The sequence below is a fragment of the Heloderma suspectum genome, chromosome 4 (assembly GCF_057233095.1).
Source record: "Heloderma suspectum isolate Gila_16-S chromosome 4, 16-S_ref, whole genome shotgun sequence".
NCBI lineage: Eukaryota > Metazoa > Chordata > Lepidosauria > Squamata > Helodermatidae > Heloderma > Heloderma suspectum.
In genome coordinates this window covers 70552217-70571058 of record NC_139461.1, presented here as the reverse complement: position 1 = coordinate 70571058, position 18842 = coordinate 70552217, and the positions used below count along the sequence as shown (strand labels likewise).

The following is an 18842-nucleotide window of genomic DNA, read 5'->3' as shown; positions in this document are numbered from 1 at the left end:
CCACCAATGCATGGATGGTGAGGCCTGTCAGGCATGAGCAGAGGGAGGGGGATGCCCGACTAGGGCTACTTTGTTGTGCCAACAGCTGCTGGTTCTAAAATGGAGGTTTAAATATCATCAACCTACAACCTTTTCCTGTCTGGCCTAATCGTGGTTGAAACAGGCCTAAATTCTAACCAAACTCTAGGATTTGCAGGGCACATCAGCTTTCTTAAAGAAGCAGATCCTGAGTCACCAAATGAGCACTGTGAAGCATCTCTGACAAGGTCTGTTGGGCGGTAATGTTCTAGAGTAGAGGTAAACAACCTGGTGTCTTCCATTTGGACAACAACTCCCATCAGCCCCAGAAAGCATGGCTATGGTTGGGGGCTGTGTGAGTTGTAGTCCAAAATATCTGGAGGGCAGCAGATTGCTTACCCCTGTTCTAGGGAGCTGGGGAGGACAACACTAGGGGAATGTTGCCTAGTGGGTAGCTATCAGAGGTACCCCATCTGCTGCAGAACTGAGATCTGGTTCTTGAACATCATTGTAAATCTCCTGGACTTATGAGTGGTTCTTTGGAGACCAGGTCTTGACAGTATCCTGGAGCTTGAGAGCCAGTAGCTGCATCTCTTTCTTCAAGGAGGACTTATCAGCCCCCTGAATGGACCCAGACTTGGGCCCACTTTGGATACCTCAACCTAAGGGTCCTTCTAGATGGAGGGGCTCTTATTGCTACCAATCAGAAGGCATTGTGCAGCTATTGTGTCCTTTCTTTCTTAATGGATTTCTGTGGTAAGAGAAAAGATGGAAGAAGCAGTAGCAAAACACGGGAGGGTTACGAGTTAACGACAACAACGTGTGGACCCCTCCATAATATTCCATGAATGAGGCAGGAATGGCATGAGAAAAGCCTTGTCTGGAAGTACCAATTTCAAATAAATAAGTGAAAAACAACCCTTTTCATCTGCAATCAGTGTAATATATGAAATAATTTATTTCCCTGTTTGTGAGAGCCAATAGTAAAGAGACATCTTTCAAAATAATAAATTGCCTTTCCACATAACAATCAACTTTGCAATATTCTCTTGAAACAAAATGCAAGCAGTTCTTACACTGGATTTTTAAAACACACACAGTTAAATTAGAAATGGGACCTCTTTGGGTTTTGAGACAATGTACGGCCTCGTGTCAGTCTCTCTTTTTGTGGGAGTACAATGTGATCTCTGGAAAAAACATACCCCCAAATAAAAATTAAAATAGTTATCTGAACATTTTCCAGTCTGTACATCGAAAGCTGTGTTCAGCACAATTCACTTGTAATAAAAAGATTTAAAAAAATACAAATTGCTCTGAGTACATAGAAAATGAGGGAAGCATAGAAAACCGCTAAAGAGGCTGGAACAATTATAGCTGTCATGCAATGCACTCCTGATTCCCCTAGGTGGCAGGCTATAATCCTTGTGTTCTTTTTTTGTATTGGGGAAACTGAGCTTCAGTTTATATCCATCCAAACTAAATAGTGGCATAATTTGAGGAAATATTAGTTTTTGAGGAGAGAAAAAGGCTTGGATGTGACAATGCAAAAACATAGTTAAAAGGTTGTGGCCCTGAACCATAAAATGCACACGTTTTTCCGATATTGTCTGATAGGTTCCAAAATAATAAAGGAATGTTTGCTTTGGCTTTTTGCACAGTCTTCCATTTCGAAAGAGTTCTGCAGTAGTAGTGAACAGGTTAGTAAAATGCTTTTTTAAGAAATAGCAGACCCCACAGGCTTTTGCCCACCTCTTCATTCTTGGCTGCTTACCTCTTCCATGCTGACACTTGACTCTCAGCCTTTGCTCTTTGCTGAAAATACTAGATCTGGTGACATTTCCTTTGGTTTGCAAAGAACTATTCCACACCCTCCTAATCCCAACACAGAATGAAGTGCACTTCGGCCCAGTGAAATCACTGGGTTAAGCACACTCCACTCTATGTTAGGCTGAAGTCTGTGAGCGTCAAAAGGATATTTATTGTGTTAAGGGGGAAACTTCAGTCAAGTACATTTTATCTTATTCTCTGTTTTGCTGTTCTATTGGGATCACATTCCTTTAGATAGTACACACAAATATTAAACAGGGAATTTATGGGACAGATTAATTAGAGTTTAAAATAAATCTAGTAAAAAGCCAAAGAACGAAGCTGAATGAAGTTTGTCTTTCAAAATATCATCAATATTTTTAAATAAATATCTTTACAATAGTGCTTGGCTTAATTAACCACTGAATGTTGGAGACAGGTGTAAAATCGTCTCAGTTCATAATTCATTCTGGGCTATTGCTGTAATAGTGGAGTGCAAAAGTAGTATGAGGTGGGAGCTCATGTGGGCAGGATGGAGCCTCAGGACTTATGATATCAATCCCTGGCACAGGCTTCTGGGTTTAAAGGGCAAGGATGCGTTAAATTCTGAAGTGTAGTGTAGCCCCCTTTGGGATGGTTGGAATACAGCTCAGCTCAGAGGTTTGGCGCTGTGATAGGACAAGGGTGGACAGAAGGTAGATATGGATCTACTGGTAGATCTCTGGGTGATTTGCGGTAGATCAGCAAGTATTTCTGACTCTGATTTATTTAACGACCAGCTATCAGACCAGGATTTGCTTGTGTCGGAATAGCCTTTTGTTTGATATAGTGAAGCCTTCAAGCAAATGTACACAGCAGTTACAGTTGGACACATTGTGCCTGCCCCATCTGAATGAACCCCTGACTGCTGGCAGCCCTAGGCATGAGCCCTGCCATGGTGCACCCCTATAGCCCCCTGAGGGAGGGGTCTGTCCACTCCCTTCCCATGAGGGAGGCTGCCCCACGACAGGGGGCAGGCGTACTAAGCTCCCCTAGCTTCAAACTGTGTGGACTGCAAACCTATATGCTGGTTAGGGAAGTCTGCTCCTAGTGGCTGAAGATGTTACTGCAGGCCTCAACCATAGGGACACGTTTAAGTGTATTTAAATTAATTAATACATTTTAAAAACAAGATAACCCTGAAGTGCACACCCCTAGGGTCCCCTAAATAAATATGCCAAGTATCAGGTGTCTAGGTTTCATGGTCTTGGAGCTATGGTGCTGATGGACAGGCACACATACATACACACACACCTCTTTTATTATAGAAGATAGCAGCAACAAAATGATTCTCCTCTCCCCCTCCCCCTGCTCACCCCAAATGATACTGCTGAAATGAAGAAAATTTAGGGTAAGCAGGAGTGGATTTTTGTGTTGAAGGACTGTGAGCTTCGCTCAGTTTTTGTACCCAAGACAAATTCCTTGGCTCAGAATTCTTTAATTCTGAGGGCCAAAGCAGACATTACTTTAAATCTGTCTAGCAGCGTTGTCTCCCCCCCATTTTTACTCTATAGTAGGTGCAGGGGGCCCAATTCAGATCAGGACCCTAGTGTGTGTGTGTGTAGGGGTACAGATGCTTTTAAGATCCAGACTGCCTGCCTCTGCACCTACTCTAGAATAAAAAATGAACAAAAGACATAACTGCTAGACACAGATTTAAAGTAATGTCTGTTTTGGCCCCAAGTGTATGTTTTTCACACCAGGCTTCAGTTAGGGATGTCACGAGCGCAGTTTGGGGTTCGGGAATTCGTCAAGCAACCCCCGCCTGCAACCTCCAAACTGCACCTGCCGAGGCGCTGTCCTTGTTCGCCTCCCCCCTCGTATCCACTCGCGCTCCAAAGTACTCACCGCGAATCTGTTTGGTGAGCACCGCCATTTTTGCGCCTTTGCTTTCTAGGAAAAACAGGAAGTTAAAAAATGCACATATTTAAATATGCGCAGTTTGGAGCTGGGAAAGCTAAATAAGCGCAATATTAGAGGTATAATCCCTCTAATATTGCACTTATTTAGCTTTCCCAGCTCCAAAGTGCGCATATTTGAATATGCACATTTTTTTAACTTCCTGTTTTTCCTAGAAAGCAAAGGCGCAAAAATGGCGGTGCTCACTGAATGGGTTCGCAATGTGTGCTGGGGAATTCACCGAAATTGTGGGTGGCTCGAGCACAGGTTCGGGGGGAAGCGAGCAGGGACGGTGCTTCGGCAAGTGCACGGAGAACCGAACTAGGGTGAGTTCTTACATTCCTAGCTTCAGTTGGTGGATCTCAGGGTTCTAGTAAAAGCAACGTAGATTGCCATAGTTGACTGAAATGTTCTTTCTGAAGAGGTGGTGAGGGAGGTCTGAGGCGAGTTGGTTGAAGAGATTCAGAGAGGGAGATTTTAATATATGGTGACAGGAAAGAGAGACTGAGCAGACTGCAGAAGAAACAGGAGTAAAAAGAACCATCCAGAGAAGATTGTGGAGAATATTTGTTTATTTAAAACATTTGTAGGCTGCTTTTTAGGGTAAAACTCTCCAAAGGCAGCTTCCAACAATATAACCATAAACTTCAGAAACCATAAAACTAAAAATTATAATAAGTATTAATTATAATACATAAGTAGACACATAAGTAGACACAGATCTCAAAGTGCTGATATAGGTGATGGCGGTCCTTTAAACAGATTGCAGCAGCAGCAACCTTCTGCCTTCATGCAGACAGTGTACATCCACCAACAGCTCCACACAACCAGGGACTGGCAGAGACTGAGGCCTCCAACAGGCAATATCCTAGCCCAGGACAGTGTAGCCAGAGACAGGTCTGAGATATTCTAATTGCTCACCTGTGGATAGTTAGACTCCATCCCCACTGTGAAGAAACACTGTTTTCACCTGTTTGTTTATGTGTTGTTATGTTTATATACTTTGTGTGACCTCTTGTGATGTTATGAAGGGGCTATTCAGACGTTAATAGTGGTGTATGGCAGCAATTTGTGGATTAATTAGAAGCACCACACCAGCTACTTCCAATTTCCATTATCATGACGTCCGAACCCGGGCACTTTGGGTTGTCCATGGGTTAAACAATCCCAAGTCAACCCAAGAACAAGCTGTGGGTTAACTTGCAGTTGTTTAACCCACAAACAATCCCAGGGGCCTGGGTTTGGATATCATGGTAATAATCTATGAATGTGGAATTCATCATAGGTTGTTGCTGGAAACTGAAACAGCTTATGCATGGTGCACATCTACGCAATGTGTGGGTCAATTAAACCACAAATTGCTGCTGAATGCCACCGTTACATCTGAACAAGGTAAATGTAACTGAGTAGGCCACAGACCTAGCTTTGTTAATGTGTATTTGGCCTACAATACTTGTGGCTGCCTTGGTTATAGTTGCTTATGAAGGGAGGCTTCAGGCTGAGTTTAAAATTTCTAGGGAGAGAGGATACCTTTGTTTGGATTGGTAAAGTGGGACAACAAGGCAAGGGTGATTGGCAGGCAGGAGTTCCAAAAGGAACATAACTGGCCAGGATATGTGAAAAAGGTATCTAGGGTCAGTTAGAATTGGTTGTGACTGAGCTTTTGGAGCGAATGGTTGTTGGCTGAAGGGGAGTGCAACTCCCAGCATGCTGGGACTTTTTCTGTCTAAACATACATAGGATTGCACCTTAAGGGATTTATACTTGAGACAGCCATACACCCAAATCTTAACGTGTTAAAAAGGCAACTGCTGTGGAAAACCTACATGTTTTTTCCACATTTGGGGACAAAGGTGAAATAACCCACAACTTGTTCCTCCACATTTAATGTTAGCCATGGGATAACCTGGAGGGTGTTTCCTTTACACTCTCCTATTATTATTTCTTGGTTTTTCCTATTCTATTAAGTTGCCTAGTAGTTTTTCATCTGTTTCCTTTCAGGAATTATGGGGCCTGGTAGGCTGGGGGCCCTGTGTACTATTTTGAGGCCCTGGCATTCTCTCCCTTCAGCCATCCTACTTCAGTAAGAACCCAGGTTCCGTAGTTCCCCTGGGAAATACAACAAAGTATTGCTGGTGGAGAAAGTGGGATTACAAGTGGAAGCAAGCAATGTGTGAATGAGAGAGATGACCAGGCACACAATCAAATCCCTACAAAGCTACAGCTGATACAGCAAAGAGCTTGAAGGGAAGTGAGATTGCCTTGTCAAGTGTGTCTCAAGTTAAGGAAATGAATGTGCTGATCATTCATGAAAGACAAGTAGGAAAAACACTGACTTAAGAAAGAGGTAGTCAGGTGTACATGAATATTCCATGACCAGGGAGGGAGGTCATATGGACATAATGTTGGGTTGCTGTGAGTACTTGTAAGTTCAAGCATCAGCATCATGGTGGGTTTTCATCTGGATTTGCTAGTTAACCTTTTTGGGAGCAGAAAGCATTGCTATAACATTAATCATTGATTTTGTTGTTCAGTTGTTCAGTCATGTCCGACTCTTCGTGACCCCATGGACCATAGCACGCCAGGCCTTCCTGTCCTGCGCTCTCTCAAATTTAAGATGGCTGCTTCTATGACAGAATGTGTAGAGGTTCCTAAAATGCATTTACAGAGACAGATTTTTGCAGAGTAGTTTTTCACTGGGAAATACAGAACCTCCCTCTTTTATCACAAGGCATTATGATAAAATAAAGCAAAAATGTGAAAGAGACATTTACTGCATCATAAACTTTCTTTAAAGCTCAGTTTCTTTTTGAGGGAAGAGACTTTGGACCAAATGACATGCAACACAGTGACATGTAGTTTGTTCCCGGCTTTTTATATTTTACAAAATGAAGCTGCAGGGGCAGAAAACTAAAGCAGAAGAATTGGTGGGGTTTAATCCTTTCCCATTTTTTGTGCTCAACATTGCCCCCCCCACTACTCTTCTCCCTGTCCGGGGGTGTGGGGGGCTGAGGAATCAGGGTTAAAAAGAAGCGTGCCTACATTCAGGGCTTTTTCCAGAAGATCTTAGCAAGGATATTATTTATTTTCACTATTTGCTCTGAAGCCTGATAACCATTTCAGGAAAAAACTATGAGAAATTATTAAAAATGCAAAAGCCCAGTGCATGCACTTCTATAGCACTGCCCAGTCTCATCCACGGAATTTTACAAGGGAACCAGATGACTTTGTCTTCCACTTGTAACCCTCCGCCTTTCCCCCACCACTGTTTTATCCTTTTTTTCCTTTCCACAAGAAAACCCAGTAAGGAAGAAAAACACCAATTTGGAAGCACCCTTACAGTACTGTGTGTTCTGCCTTTCTAAAGTTTACAAAAAGGTAAAGACTGTTTCCTTTCAATTTAATCAGATACAGTCTTTGAATTTTTTTAAAACCATGGGATAATTTAAAAGACTAAACAGACCAGGGGACTGCAGAACACTCAATTTTGTAATCAATGTCAAGGACATTGTGAGGAAGTGGAGCACATGAGTGCAGCCTATACCTTGCACAACACATCTACCTGACAGAACCTGCACGGTGCATAATTCACTACTGCAACCTGCCCAGAGTGGCCTGACACTGTCGGCTAGATGACATTACATGGTGGACCTCATCCAGCCTGTGTCGAAACCCATGTCTTAAGATATATGTCAATTTCAGTTTAGAATGGATGGGTACAGTATATGCTGGCCTATTAATGTGATGCAGAAAAATAATAAGAAAGTGACTCATCCATTTGGTCTTAGGCATTAAAATGTTGCATCCAGGAGTCCACAGTTGAAAGGCTGACAGTTCACAAAGTTCTAGAATGGAGACATAAAGGCGATTTCAAAGCTTTATTTGGAAGCAGTAGTACCTTTGGCCACTTGCTTAAGTGTGGACATTTTTGGCTATACAACCATGAAAGATATGTTCATCTTTGAGTTTACGACAAATATAAAAATAAGAAAATAGAATACAGAGCAAAATAACCACAAACTACTAAGCAAAATAAAATGGGTATTTTGCTGGCCCCTTTGTTCACCACAAGGAGAGAACCGAGTAATTAAAAAATGATTAAGCTTGGATTGAAATATTAAATTTTGAAGGGATATGCTGAAGGAACTGGATGCACTCAGAGAGGAAGGCTTCAGCACTGAGATGGCATTTTTCCTGGATGCTGGGCAGGGCAGGGCACTGGGGGCGAGCAAAGCTGATGTGGCATTGGCATGTATTTCTTTGCATGTATTTCTATCACTTCTTCTGTTCCTTCCTGCCCTATATATTAAGTTATTCTGTGGCAATTCATTTTTCCATTGGAATGCATGAGCAGCACTGGCTTCTGTCATCCACCTATATCTTCCCTTCCTTTGAAAAACTTTGCCACACCCACTGATTGCTAGGCCCTATATGGAACATAGAGGAGACACTGTCCTTGTTCAGAAAGCTTACAGCATACATGAGACACAGGAGATATGAATGGAAGGGAAAGACTAGGGACTGACAAGCCAGCAGTGAAGATGAGGAGGAAAGAGTGGCAGCGCAGGGTGAAAAAGACTTAAGTCCTCTTCAGTCGATGTAAGTGTGTGTAGGTTCTATATGTGAGGATGGGGAGCAGGGATAAGCATGTTGGCTTTGCCCTCTCCATCGCTGTTCTTGTGGCCTGTCAGATGTAGAGGATGACTTACTTCAGGGAGAGCCTCCTTTGTCTGACCTTCCAGGGTTTGAAATTGGGTGGCAAGCCCCTGAAGATAATGGAGATTCTCTACTACAGACAGTCTCCATCTACATGTAGAAAGCAAAGAGAAAAAGGAAGGAGAGGGACAGAGCTAGTGTGCTCATTCCCACTACTGCTCTGTGCGTGTAGAGCCTACATATATTGATTACAACTGAAGAGGGCTTATGCTTTTTTTATGAAGTGGGTCTTGAGGAGAGGTTTGGAGGAGGAGGAGGAGGAGTGGCTTGGAGTATTATAGGTAGACCTTTCCAGGCATAGGGAGTGGCACGGGAGAAGGCATGGTGATTGAGAGGAAGAGGAGGAGTCTATTAACCTATGAGCTTGTGCAGAGTAGCAAGACCAAGAAAAGGACATAAGAGGAGAAAATGTAGTATGAGAAAGATGTGGTGGAGAACTTTTGAAAGAAGTAAACCCTGAAAATAATGTAGAGACAATGGTCAGTATCCAGTGGGGCACAACTGCTAACATAAGTTTCCAGGGAAATGGGCACACCAGCGAATGCTATTGGCATCGCACTAGCGTAGTTTACACTAGCACGAGCTAATTGACATTACCACTTGCAGTTAGTTGCCCAAGGAGTGACTTGCAGCAAGTTGCGACACTTATGGGAGGAGTAATGTGACCATAGTGAGAAGGGAGCTTTATGCCAATCATCAATAGGATGAGGCTTTTCCTAGTAGGAACATTCCAGCTTTAGCACCATTAAAATGGCACCATTTTCAGTGTGGTACCACCACCAGTCTACATAGACTTCCCAGGAGTTTATAATGTAGATTGTGCAGATCCGATGCCCATTGCATACGCCTCTTCGCCCATTATAGTGCCAGCTAGCAGCTTGGTGCAGTTCAGTGCCCATCCTGGGTTTTGCAGATATTTCAATAAACGTGGCCCAATTTCAATCCAAGCACTTGTGTCCGACTCTTTATTACCCCTGTCTGCTCGCAAATGAACATGTTCAGGCAAAAAGCTGAGATAAGGATAGATAAGAATATTAATAGCAAATCTGACTACAATGAGAAGTACAGCTGGTGTCGCAAAAATCTTCGGGCTACAGCAAGAGCAGATACAGCCATTACTAAGTCTCGTACTCCAGGGCAAACTGTTCCGGTTATTGTTCTTGTATAGCTCACAGCTTCAGTTTCTTGAATCATGGCTGGATCACGGTCTTGTTGGCATTTGCTCATTGCAAAGGAAAATATCTAAATGGGCTCCATTTGATACAAAAAACTGAAACATCTGTATGATTTCATGGGAAAGTGCATCACAGTACCAGTCTTTATCCTAGATATGGTAGGATTTAAGTAACATTTTTCCAGAATTAATATGCTTGCTAATTAATTCTACCCTCAGATATTAATACATTGATTAGAGTGAAACACAGATGTGAATTCTATGTCATCTCACATTCTAATACTTCCTTATAAACACAAACTACCCTGCTGGAAGAATTCCAGATAACCATTTATGTAGCTCTTTTGTACAACGTTGTGAGAACTTTGAAGGCTCATGAAAGGTAGGGTTAAGGTAGAAAGAATGCCTGCATTGCTGTCTGTCTTGCTTCTTCTCTCCCTACATTCAAAGGTGCATGGTTTTTCAGCCTGTTGCAGCCAACTAGGTACAGCCCACCTGTGTCTTGGGAATTTGGGGGCCAAACTACACATCCAAGTTTCACCCTAGTCTATATATGCTTAATATTGGAGCATAGACTATATGTGATGCTACATTACATGTGATAGTACTGTGTAAATCTTTTAAAAACGTTAAATAGTAGGGAAGGGCAATCAGGACTATGGTATATGGGAAGGGAGGATTAATCCTTTCTTCCCACACTGCAGTCCTAATTAAAATTCCCTCCCCTTCCTGGGAGGGAAGCTCTCATTGACACCAAAGGGACCTTCCCTCCCATTCGAAATAGCAGCTGTGTGTGTGTGTGTGTGTGTGTGTGTGTGCATTAGGACTGCAGTGACAGAAAACAGGGTTAACCTTCCTTCCATATGCACAATGGTCCTGATCCTAATAGAGCTCCCCAACACCTGTATTTAATATTTTTAAAAGATTCATACAACTGTGTCCCATGTAGTTTTGCATCACATGTAGTCCACCCTCATATAATAAGCATACGTAAGCATATGTAGGCAAACACCGGAACAGGGCTATAGACTGGAGTGAAACATACATGCATAGTTAGGGCTCCAGAGAGTCTCAGACACAGGTGGGCCATGGGTGGCTGCAGCAAGCCAAATATCCACAGCCAAATCCACCATGCATGTCTCAATCCAGGGAGAGAAGAAGCAATGTAGTTTGACCCACAGTGTGTGAATTGCTGGGCAAGTGAAAGCCTTGTGCGCTGTTGCCACTGGAGTCACTAAGCAGGAAATGGAGCAGGGATGGGGAAAGTGTGGCCCTCCAGACGTTGTTGGACTACAACTCCCCTCACCACCCGCCATTGGGCATCCTGGCAGGGGCTGATGGGAGTAGTAGGCCAACACATCTGGAGAGCACCAGGTTGGGGAAGACAGCTTTAGAATTACAGGTAGATCTCTGGGGTGGGAAAAAAGAAAAAAGGAAAAATATTGATGGGTTGATAGCTACAGGGATACCTGTGTCATTACAATAAAAGAAGAGTGCTATGGGGTGTAGAAAGAAAAAAGAGGGGCAGCTGAGAAATAAGGTTCCAGGAAGACCTATGCTTGGGAAAGAGAAGGGGGTAGTTAAGAGAATGCAGTACAGCGAGATCTGTAGGCTGGTTCTGAGGTTATTCTAGTTTGAGCTTCTCTACATGACGCTGTTAATCGCTGTACCTACTTTCGGTTTTGTCGCAAGAATTGAGATCTGACCTTTACTCAGACAGCTTTTCCTTTCCTGCTTTTCCACTACATAACCTTTAGGTAGAGCTGTGCTATGGTGGAATAGCGCAAATACACAAATAGAAATAGCCCTTTCAGAAATAATACCCAAATTTCCCCCTTTTTAAAAACAAACAAACAAACCGGGAAAGTGCTCTGAAAATACAAAAGCGGAACTAGAGGGTCATGCCATCACCTAAAGAACCCATAAAAAACTGTAAGTAAAGAATCACAAGCGCACAATAAATGCCTCATGTAGAAAAGCTCGTAATAAAAATATAAACATTTCAGAATGATTTGAACTGTAAACCCTGGTGTAAATTGTATTTCTAAAGTCAGTAAGACAATCCTGAATTGGACTATGCAGTATCGTTTTCAAGAAGAAAGAGGGAGCAACTGTTGTCTGCTAAATGAGGCAGGCAGGCAGCTGTTACATTTTAAGTTCACATATACCACAGTCACTTGCCTTTTTATGAATGTAAATATAAATGGTGCCCTTTTTGCCTTTGCCTTTATAGAGTAAAAATATGCTTTTTGCACCAGATGATTTCACTTTTAACTGCATTCCCCACCCCCCCAAATGCAAATAAAAGAGAATCCCCGGCAAAAGTCTGCTGCATCGGCAGGTTTGGCTCTAATGAGGTTCCATTTTGACTACATTTTTTGAAACCAAAAGCCAAACTATGAAACAGGTTAACTGCAGTGTGGTTGAGAATGAGGGCCAGAGCTTTTATCAGTAGTTTTATGTTAACGGCATCTTCTGAGTTTCCTGGGCAGCTGCCCTCCTCTCTTTGATGTGCCATGCCCTGTTGATGCTCTTAATGAAATGCATAAGTATGTGTTATGTAATAAAACTAAAATAATAGGAAGGGGGCCAATTGGTTATAATGATGTAGAAGCCAGAGAGATGTAGCACTTCCAGAAAAGTTCCATGAGTGAGTAAAATATAAGGTGTTTTTTTTAAAGCCTCTGAAGCATTTCATCAAGCATGCAATTATGTATGAGGTAAGCAAGGTGAAACTAATTCCCTGATTTATGAATTATAAATCTGTCTATTAACAGCATTTCTCCTCAGTCCACTAGGACTGGTGACTGTATGGCTGCAACAGTGCTAAAGGCAAGCAGCTTTTAGCATGCCCTGGGCTGTTACCCCTATAAGATCTAAATTTAATAAGATAGCAAAATCAAGCATAGCTAATAAATTCTTCTTTATGATTAGCCTCTATGTGTACATTACAATGAACATGATTAAAAGATGAAGTTTATTGGCTGTTAAGTTGTTTTCCCTTGCTTTTTTCTCTTTATTCCCTTCCATGATTTTAATACACCACTGTTTCCCCCCCTATATTTTATTTGTTTTCTTCTCATGTTGCTTATTTCCATGTAAACTACGTATCTATGAAGCATAGGGCTCGGTTGAGGTTCACAAACTTTGCTATAAGAAGCATTCCAAATCAAGAAGCAAGTGGAGTATGGCCCTTTTCAGATCACCGTTTTTCACAGGGCAACAGATGTGTGCTTTCTGTTCAGTGATTGCATGAGATCCAGTTCTGTTTTGGATATTGTGTATCCCAACTGTCAAACCATATTACAACATGACCCATAAACTTTGAGTCTTTCTTTGTCTATTGGGGTTGTTTGCGATTTAGATAATCATTCAGAATTGAATTTGTTGCATTATTATTTTTGTAGTGTCATCAATATGCATGGTACTTTACCGACTAACAACTAAACGATAGGTCCCTGCTTTTAGGTGATTACAATCTAAAACAGTTAGATTGTATTTACATGTAAATATGGTTATAAGGAATGCAGTTACATAAATGTAATTGGCCCAACTAGATGAGGAGGGAAATCCATAAATAGGATCTTCTGCTTTTTAAAAATGTAAACGCAGTTGAGCCTCTTCTGGAATTGGATCAGGATAGCAGCATTTCCCTCTGATTGAAATTGGGTTCCTGAAACTGTTATTTGACCCACAAGGGGAAACATGCAGATATCTCACTGGTACCTGTAGGTTTCTCCCCTTGAGGCAAATAGTAGCTTTGGAGAGGGTGTTTTTAATTGGGGAAACAGCACAGAGGGAAATGATTAACCCCTTTCCCTAGCACTGCTATCCTGATCAAAACCACGCCCTCCCAAGAATTGCTTTAAAAATATTGACACATGGGAGATGCTGTTCACAGTTTTCCCTTATCACATCTAGGTTGGCCCGTGAGCACATATATGATAGTGGCTGTGACATCTGTGATGATGGGTGGCACAATTCCCATCTAATTGCATCCTATGCTGTGACCCATGCTATATTGGACTTTTCTACACAAGGCATTTATCCTGTTCACATCGTTTCCTGCTCATGGCTGTTTACAGGTTCTTTAGAAGATGCCGTGACCCTCCAGTTTCATTTTTAAAGAGCATCTTTGGTCACGTTTTTTTAAAGCAGGGAAGATGCAGCATTTAATTGTGAATGTGAAAGAAAGTGCTATTTCCTCTTGTGTATTTGAGCTATTCTGCTATACCACAGTGCCACCTAGAGGTTATGTAGTGGAAAAGCAGGAAAGGAAACACTCCTTGTGTAGTGCTCCGATCTCAATTCTGTGATGAAATGGAAAGTAGATGCAGTCGAATAACAGCCTCATGTAGAAACATCCATTGTGTCTGCAAAGAGGGCAACCACACTGCAGAAACTGACTGGTCTTGTTGCAAAGTATGAAGAAACCTCTAGACAGTTTCACACATAGCATCCACTAGATAAAATAATTCAAGACTTTATCTTGAGTGGCTCCTGAGGTGAAAATGTCAAGTGGCTTCTTTGCACTTTAGCTTTAAAACAGCATTATCTCTTGTGTGAGTATCCCCTTTGCATGTTAAATGCTCTCTCCCTCTCTCTCTCCCTCTCAATCTCATATGTACTGCAGCATTGATCCTTTTTTTTTCTTTTAAGGGGAAGGGGCATCAAAGCTATCCCAACTGCAGTGAGGCAACAGCTCATCTATTGTTTATGGACCGAATATTGTAGAATTACCTTTGACCCAAGGGTTGCAAGACATTCCCACAAAAGTTAGATGTAGTAGGGAATTTATTGAACTGAGTTGTCTGGATAATTCCCTGAACATTCACAGGGAAAATTAATAAATAGACTGCTAATCAAGAAAGCCCAAATGGGTCAGTGGAAACAGGAGGTTGCAGGGCCACTTGAGACCCCAGGGCAGGGATTTCTGGAAAGTAAAAAAAGCTCCAACACCTGTCTGAGAAATACACAAAATTTCAGGTGGGTTTGATCAGGAAAAGCCTTTTTTGTTTCTTCTTGCAACCTTTGAATGAAAGGTTGCCTCACACTTTGAGAACCCACACTCTAGAGGTGCTGACAATCCTGGTTTACAGGTTATTTGGTTAAGGATGACTGAGATAATGTATGTGAAGTGCTTTGAACATTTTAGCAGAAGGGGCCGTAGCTCAATGGTAGAGCACGTGCTTTGGACACAGAAGGTCCCACGTTCAATCCTTGGCATTTCCAGTTAAAAGTATCAAGTAAAGGGTATTGGGAAAGATTTCTACCTTGAGGCCCTAGAGAGCTGCTGTCAGTCAGAGTTCTAGATGGGCAAAAGGCAGCAGTTTCCTATGTGCCATGCTTAACACTAGCCTAGATGGGCAAATAGGCAGCAGTTTCCTATGTGCCATGCTTAACACTCAGATAGTGCTGTTTAAATGGTATTTATGGTTGTTAATAATAAAAGCACATCATAGTTATAGCTTAGTTTTGAATGTAAAACTTAACGATATCATGAATAACACATTTATCTTCTAGTAATACATGGTTTCATTTCCCCCCTGCTTTAGGTAGAGATCACAAATGATGTACAGTCCTTGCTACTCATCATGCTGGCTGTCATGTTAGCCAAAATGGTTGGTGACTGGTTTAACCTGTCTCTGTACAGTTCTTTACTGAAGCTGAAATGTATTCCCTACTTAGATGCTGAGCCATTTGTTTGCCATAGGAAAAATTGGTGAGTGTTTCTTATTTTTGTGTTATGACTTTTCCAGGAGTCAGTGCAGTAATAGTAATAGCAATAATAATAATAATAATAATAATAATAATAATAATAATAATAATTTTAAAAAATCAGTAATAATAATGAAATGAGTGGATTGAGGGTGCTTCCAGATGAGGCTTTTATGCTGCAGTTGCCCTGCCTCATTCACATAATTTTACAGGGAGATACAGATGACATCTATGTGTAACCCTCCCATGTTTTCCCACCGCTTCTTCCATCTTTTTCTTACCAGAAAATGTTGAGGAGAAAAAGATGGAATAGATGCACAATGCCTTTTTGATTTATAGAGCCAGGAACCCTCTGCTTGGAAGGAATAGTGTAAATTGGGTGGATTTCCTTAGTTTTCTGTTTTTAAAGAATTACAGATCAATTCTGCCATCAAATGTGACTTCTCTTGACTTAGGAACTATCACAGAGCTGGAAAGGGCTTAGTTCAGGTCCTTGGAGAAGCATCCCTAAGCTACCTATTTGGCTTTCTTTGATGCTCAAGCTGGCATGAGCCTCTGGCGTGGCCACAAGGATGAAACTGGAACCTTTCACTTCTGCTTTTAAACTAACCAGACTTCCCTGTTACATCCAGACTTCAAGGAACTCCAGTTAGTTTAAAAACTATGGCTTGTTCAAAGAAGCCAGCGACAAACTATGGTTTATGATCATGGCTTGTTCACTAAACCTTAGTTTTAAAGCTAACTAGTGTTCCCCAAGTTAGGACATAATGGAACTCTAGATAGTTTAAAAGAAGAATATGCTTCCAATCCCCTACTTGCAGCCATGCCAGATGAGCGGCAGCGGCACGGGGCAGGGGGGGCAAGAGCCCAAACTTTGTGAAGGTAATGCTAAACCACCTTGCACATTATATCAGAAAAGGGGCATAAATTTACATATTGTGATTACTTCAAGTAGAGAGCAAGTGCACTGTGTAACAGCTTAGAAGGAAAGCATAGGGGTGCAGGTACAAAATTATACAATTCAAATGGTATGACGTTCTCCTTTAGCTTGGCTTTTTATTTGCAACCCTTTCTTCCTATGTTACACTATGTAACACTGGCTGCATTTGCACATAATTATAAGTCAGGATTCCTGGCTTATTCATGGGACCATCTACATGGCACCGCTTTCAACGTTCACTCTGTTGTAACTGTGCAGCATTGCATCTGCGAATTAGCTTCTGTTGCAGAACATGTACTGCGGACTTCTCCAGTGGAAAAATCTGCTGTGCCCTGACACATGGCTGTTAAAGTGAAGTAAACTGCAGCAGTCTCATTGCTCTTTTTTTACTGTTATATTTAAATACACAGCCGCATAGCCACGTGAAGATAGGGGTGTGACACTTTGGGATTTTAGTGGCTGTTTTGTATTTTAGGGGTTCTTTTATGTCTGTCTGTTCTTGGAAAGATGTGGGTAGTCTGCTCCTTCGTTACCATGCCAACTGTTTGTACATAATCACAGTGGCAGTCCTCCAGCCCCACACTCTCACGATGGTTTGCACATGCGAAGGGGTGTGCCCACGTGAGAGGTACATGCCTACCCATCATTCCAAAATGGATCCGTCTGGGTGTACCTCTCTGTTACTGAGCAGCTGCAAAAGAACAGGGAGGAATGAGGAGGAGTGGAAAGGCGTCACAGAGTGACGCAATCACTAAGCATGCCTACCCCACACCCACTGCAAACTGCAAAGTCAGTTCGAGGAAGGGACAGACAGCTCAGCAACCGTGGTAAACCCACAGCAAGCTAAAGAATCGCAGCAAAACGTTTCTGAGAAAATCCGCATTTTCCTTATGAAAACCATGGTTTGGCCGCAAAGTGGTGACTGCGTCGTATGTCCGGAAGGTCCTCGGATTGCAGCAGCTCCGGAGTAAAAGGTTCATGTAGATGGGGTTCAGGTTTACTGTGAATAAGCACCATGGCGGTTCACACTGCCTGTTCACTCCCACTTTGCTTCTCCCATTGTGCAAACAAGTTAAACTAATCAGAAATTGATAGCTCTCAAACAAGCCAAGATCTGTAAGCAAACAAGAAACCCTGGCTTGTTGCTGGCTTATGACCCTGGCTTGTTTGGAGAAATAAACCAGAATCCTGAGTTTGGATGTCACAATAACTATACATTTCTGGTTACCCACTCATTTTACCCATTTTATCCATTTTGCAAAGGGAGGAGTAAATGTGTTGCATGTACCAGCAGCTGCTTGTTCACAATAAACCAGGAACAGCCAGGATTCCTGACTTATTGTTATGTGCAAATGCAGCCACTGTGAAAAGAAGAAGTATGAGATTTAGCCTGCTGTACATCCTATTGCATTTTCAAGTAAATCTTAAGTGTGCAGTGTATTATGTTTTTAAGGAAACATTTGAGAAATCATTAGGATGAGTGGCCCCCATAACATGGGTTTATGTTAAGTTCCCCCAATGACAGGGACAGGAAAGGCTATACATGAAATTTCCCATTGGATCACTGGGGTCATCTTTCTGAGAGCAGTAAATACAAGCAGTCTTTGAAAATGTGGAATGATAGCTACATTGTTGTTGTTTATTCAGTCAGTCGCTTCCGACTCTTCGTGACTTCATGGACTAGCCCACGCCAGAGCTTCCTGTCGGCCGTCGCCACCCCCAGCTCCCCCAAGGTCAAGTCCATCACCTCCAGAATATCATCCATCCACCTTGCCCTTGGTCGGCACCTCTTCCTTTTGCCTTCCACTTTCCCTAGCATCAGCATCTTCTCCAGGGTATCCTGTCTTCTCATGATGTGGCCAAAGTACTTCAGTTTTGCCTTTAATATCATTCCCTCAAGTGAGCAGTCTGGCTTTCTTTCCTGGAGGATGGACTGGTTTGATCTTCTTGCAGTCCAAGGCACTCAGAATTTTCCTCCAGCACCACAGTTCAAAAGCATCTATCTTCCTTCACTCAGCCTTCCTTATGGTCCAGCTCTCGCAGCCATAGGTTACTACGGGGAATACCATTGCTTTCACTATGCGGACTTTTGTTGTCAGTGTGATGTCTCTGCTCTTTACTATTTTATCAAGATTTGTCATTGCTCTCCTCCCAAGAAGTAAACATCTTCTGATTTCCTGGCTGCAGTCAGCGTCTGCAGTAATCTTTGCGCCTAGAAAGACAAAGTCTGTCACTGCCTCCACGTTTTCTCCCTCTATTTGCCAGTGATCAATCCAGCTGGTTGCCATAATCTTGGTTTTTTTGAGGTTTAACTGCAACCCAGCTTTTGCACTTTCTTCTTTCACCTTCGTCATGAGGTTCCTCAGCTCCTCCTCGCTTTCAGCCATCAAAGTGGTATCATCTGCATATCGGAGATTGTTAATGTTTCTTCCAGCGATTTTAACTCCAGCCTTGGCTTCATCAAGCCCAGCACGTCGCATGATGTGTTCTGGGTACAGGTTGAATAGGTAGGGTGAGAGTATACAACCCTGC

At 42.3% G+C, this 18842-nt stretch overlaps 1 protein-coding gene across 1 annotated transcript in view; it reads left to right on the top strand.

Moving 5' to 3' along the window:
* Positions 1-18842, top strand: part of LOC146346987 (chloride channel protein C-like) — a 109827-nt gene that overhangs the window by 38532 nt on the left and 52453 nt on the right. The window contains exon 12 of the mRNA XM_084848083.1: positions 15208-15374. Coding sequence (XP_084704209.1) covers positions 15208-15374 — 167 coding nt within the window. The remainder of the gene's footprint in view (positions 1-15207; positions 15375-18842) is intronic.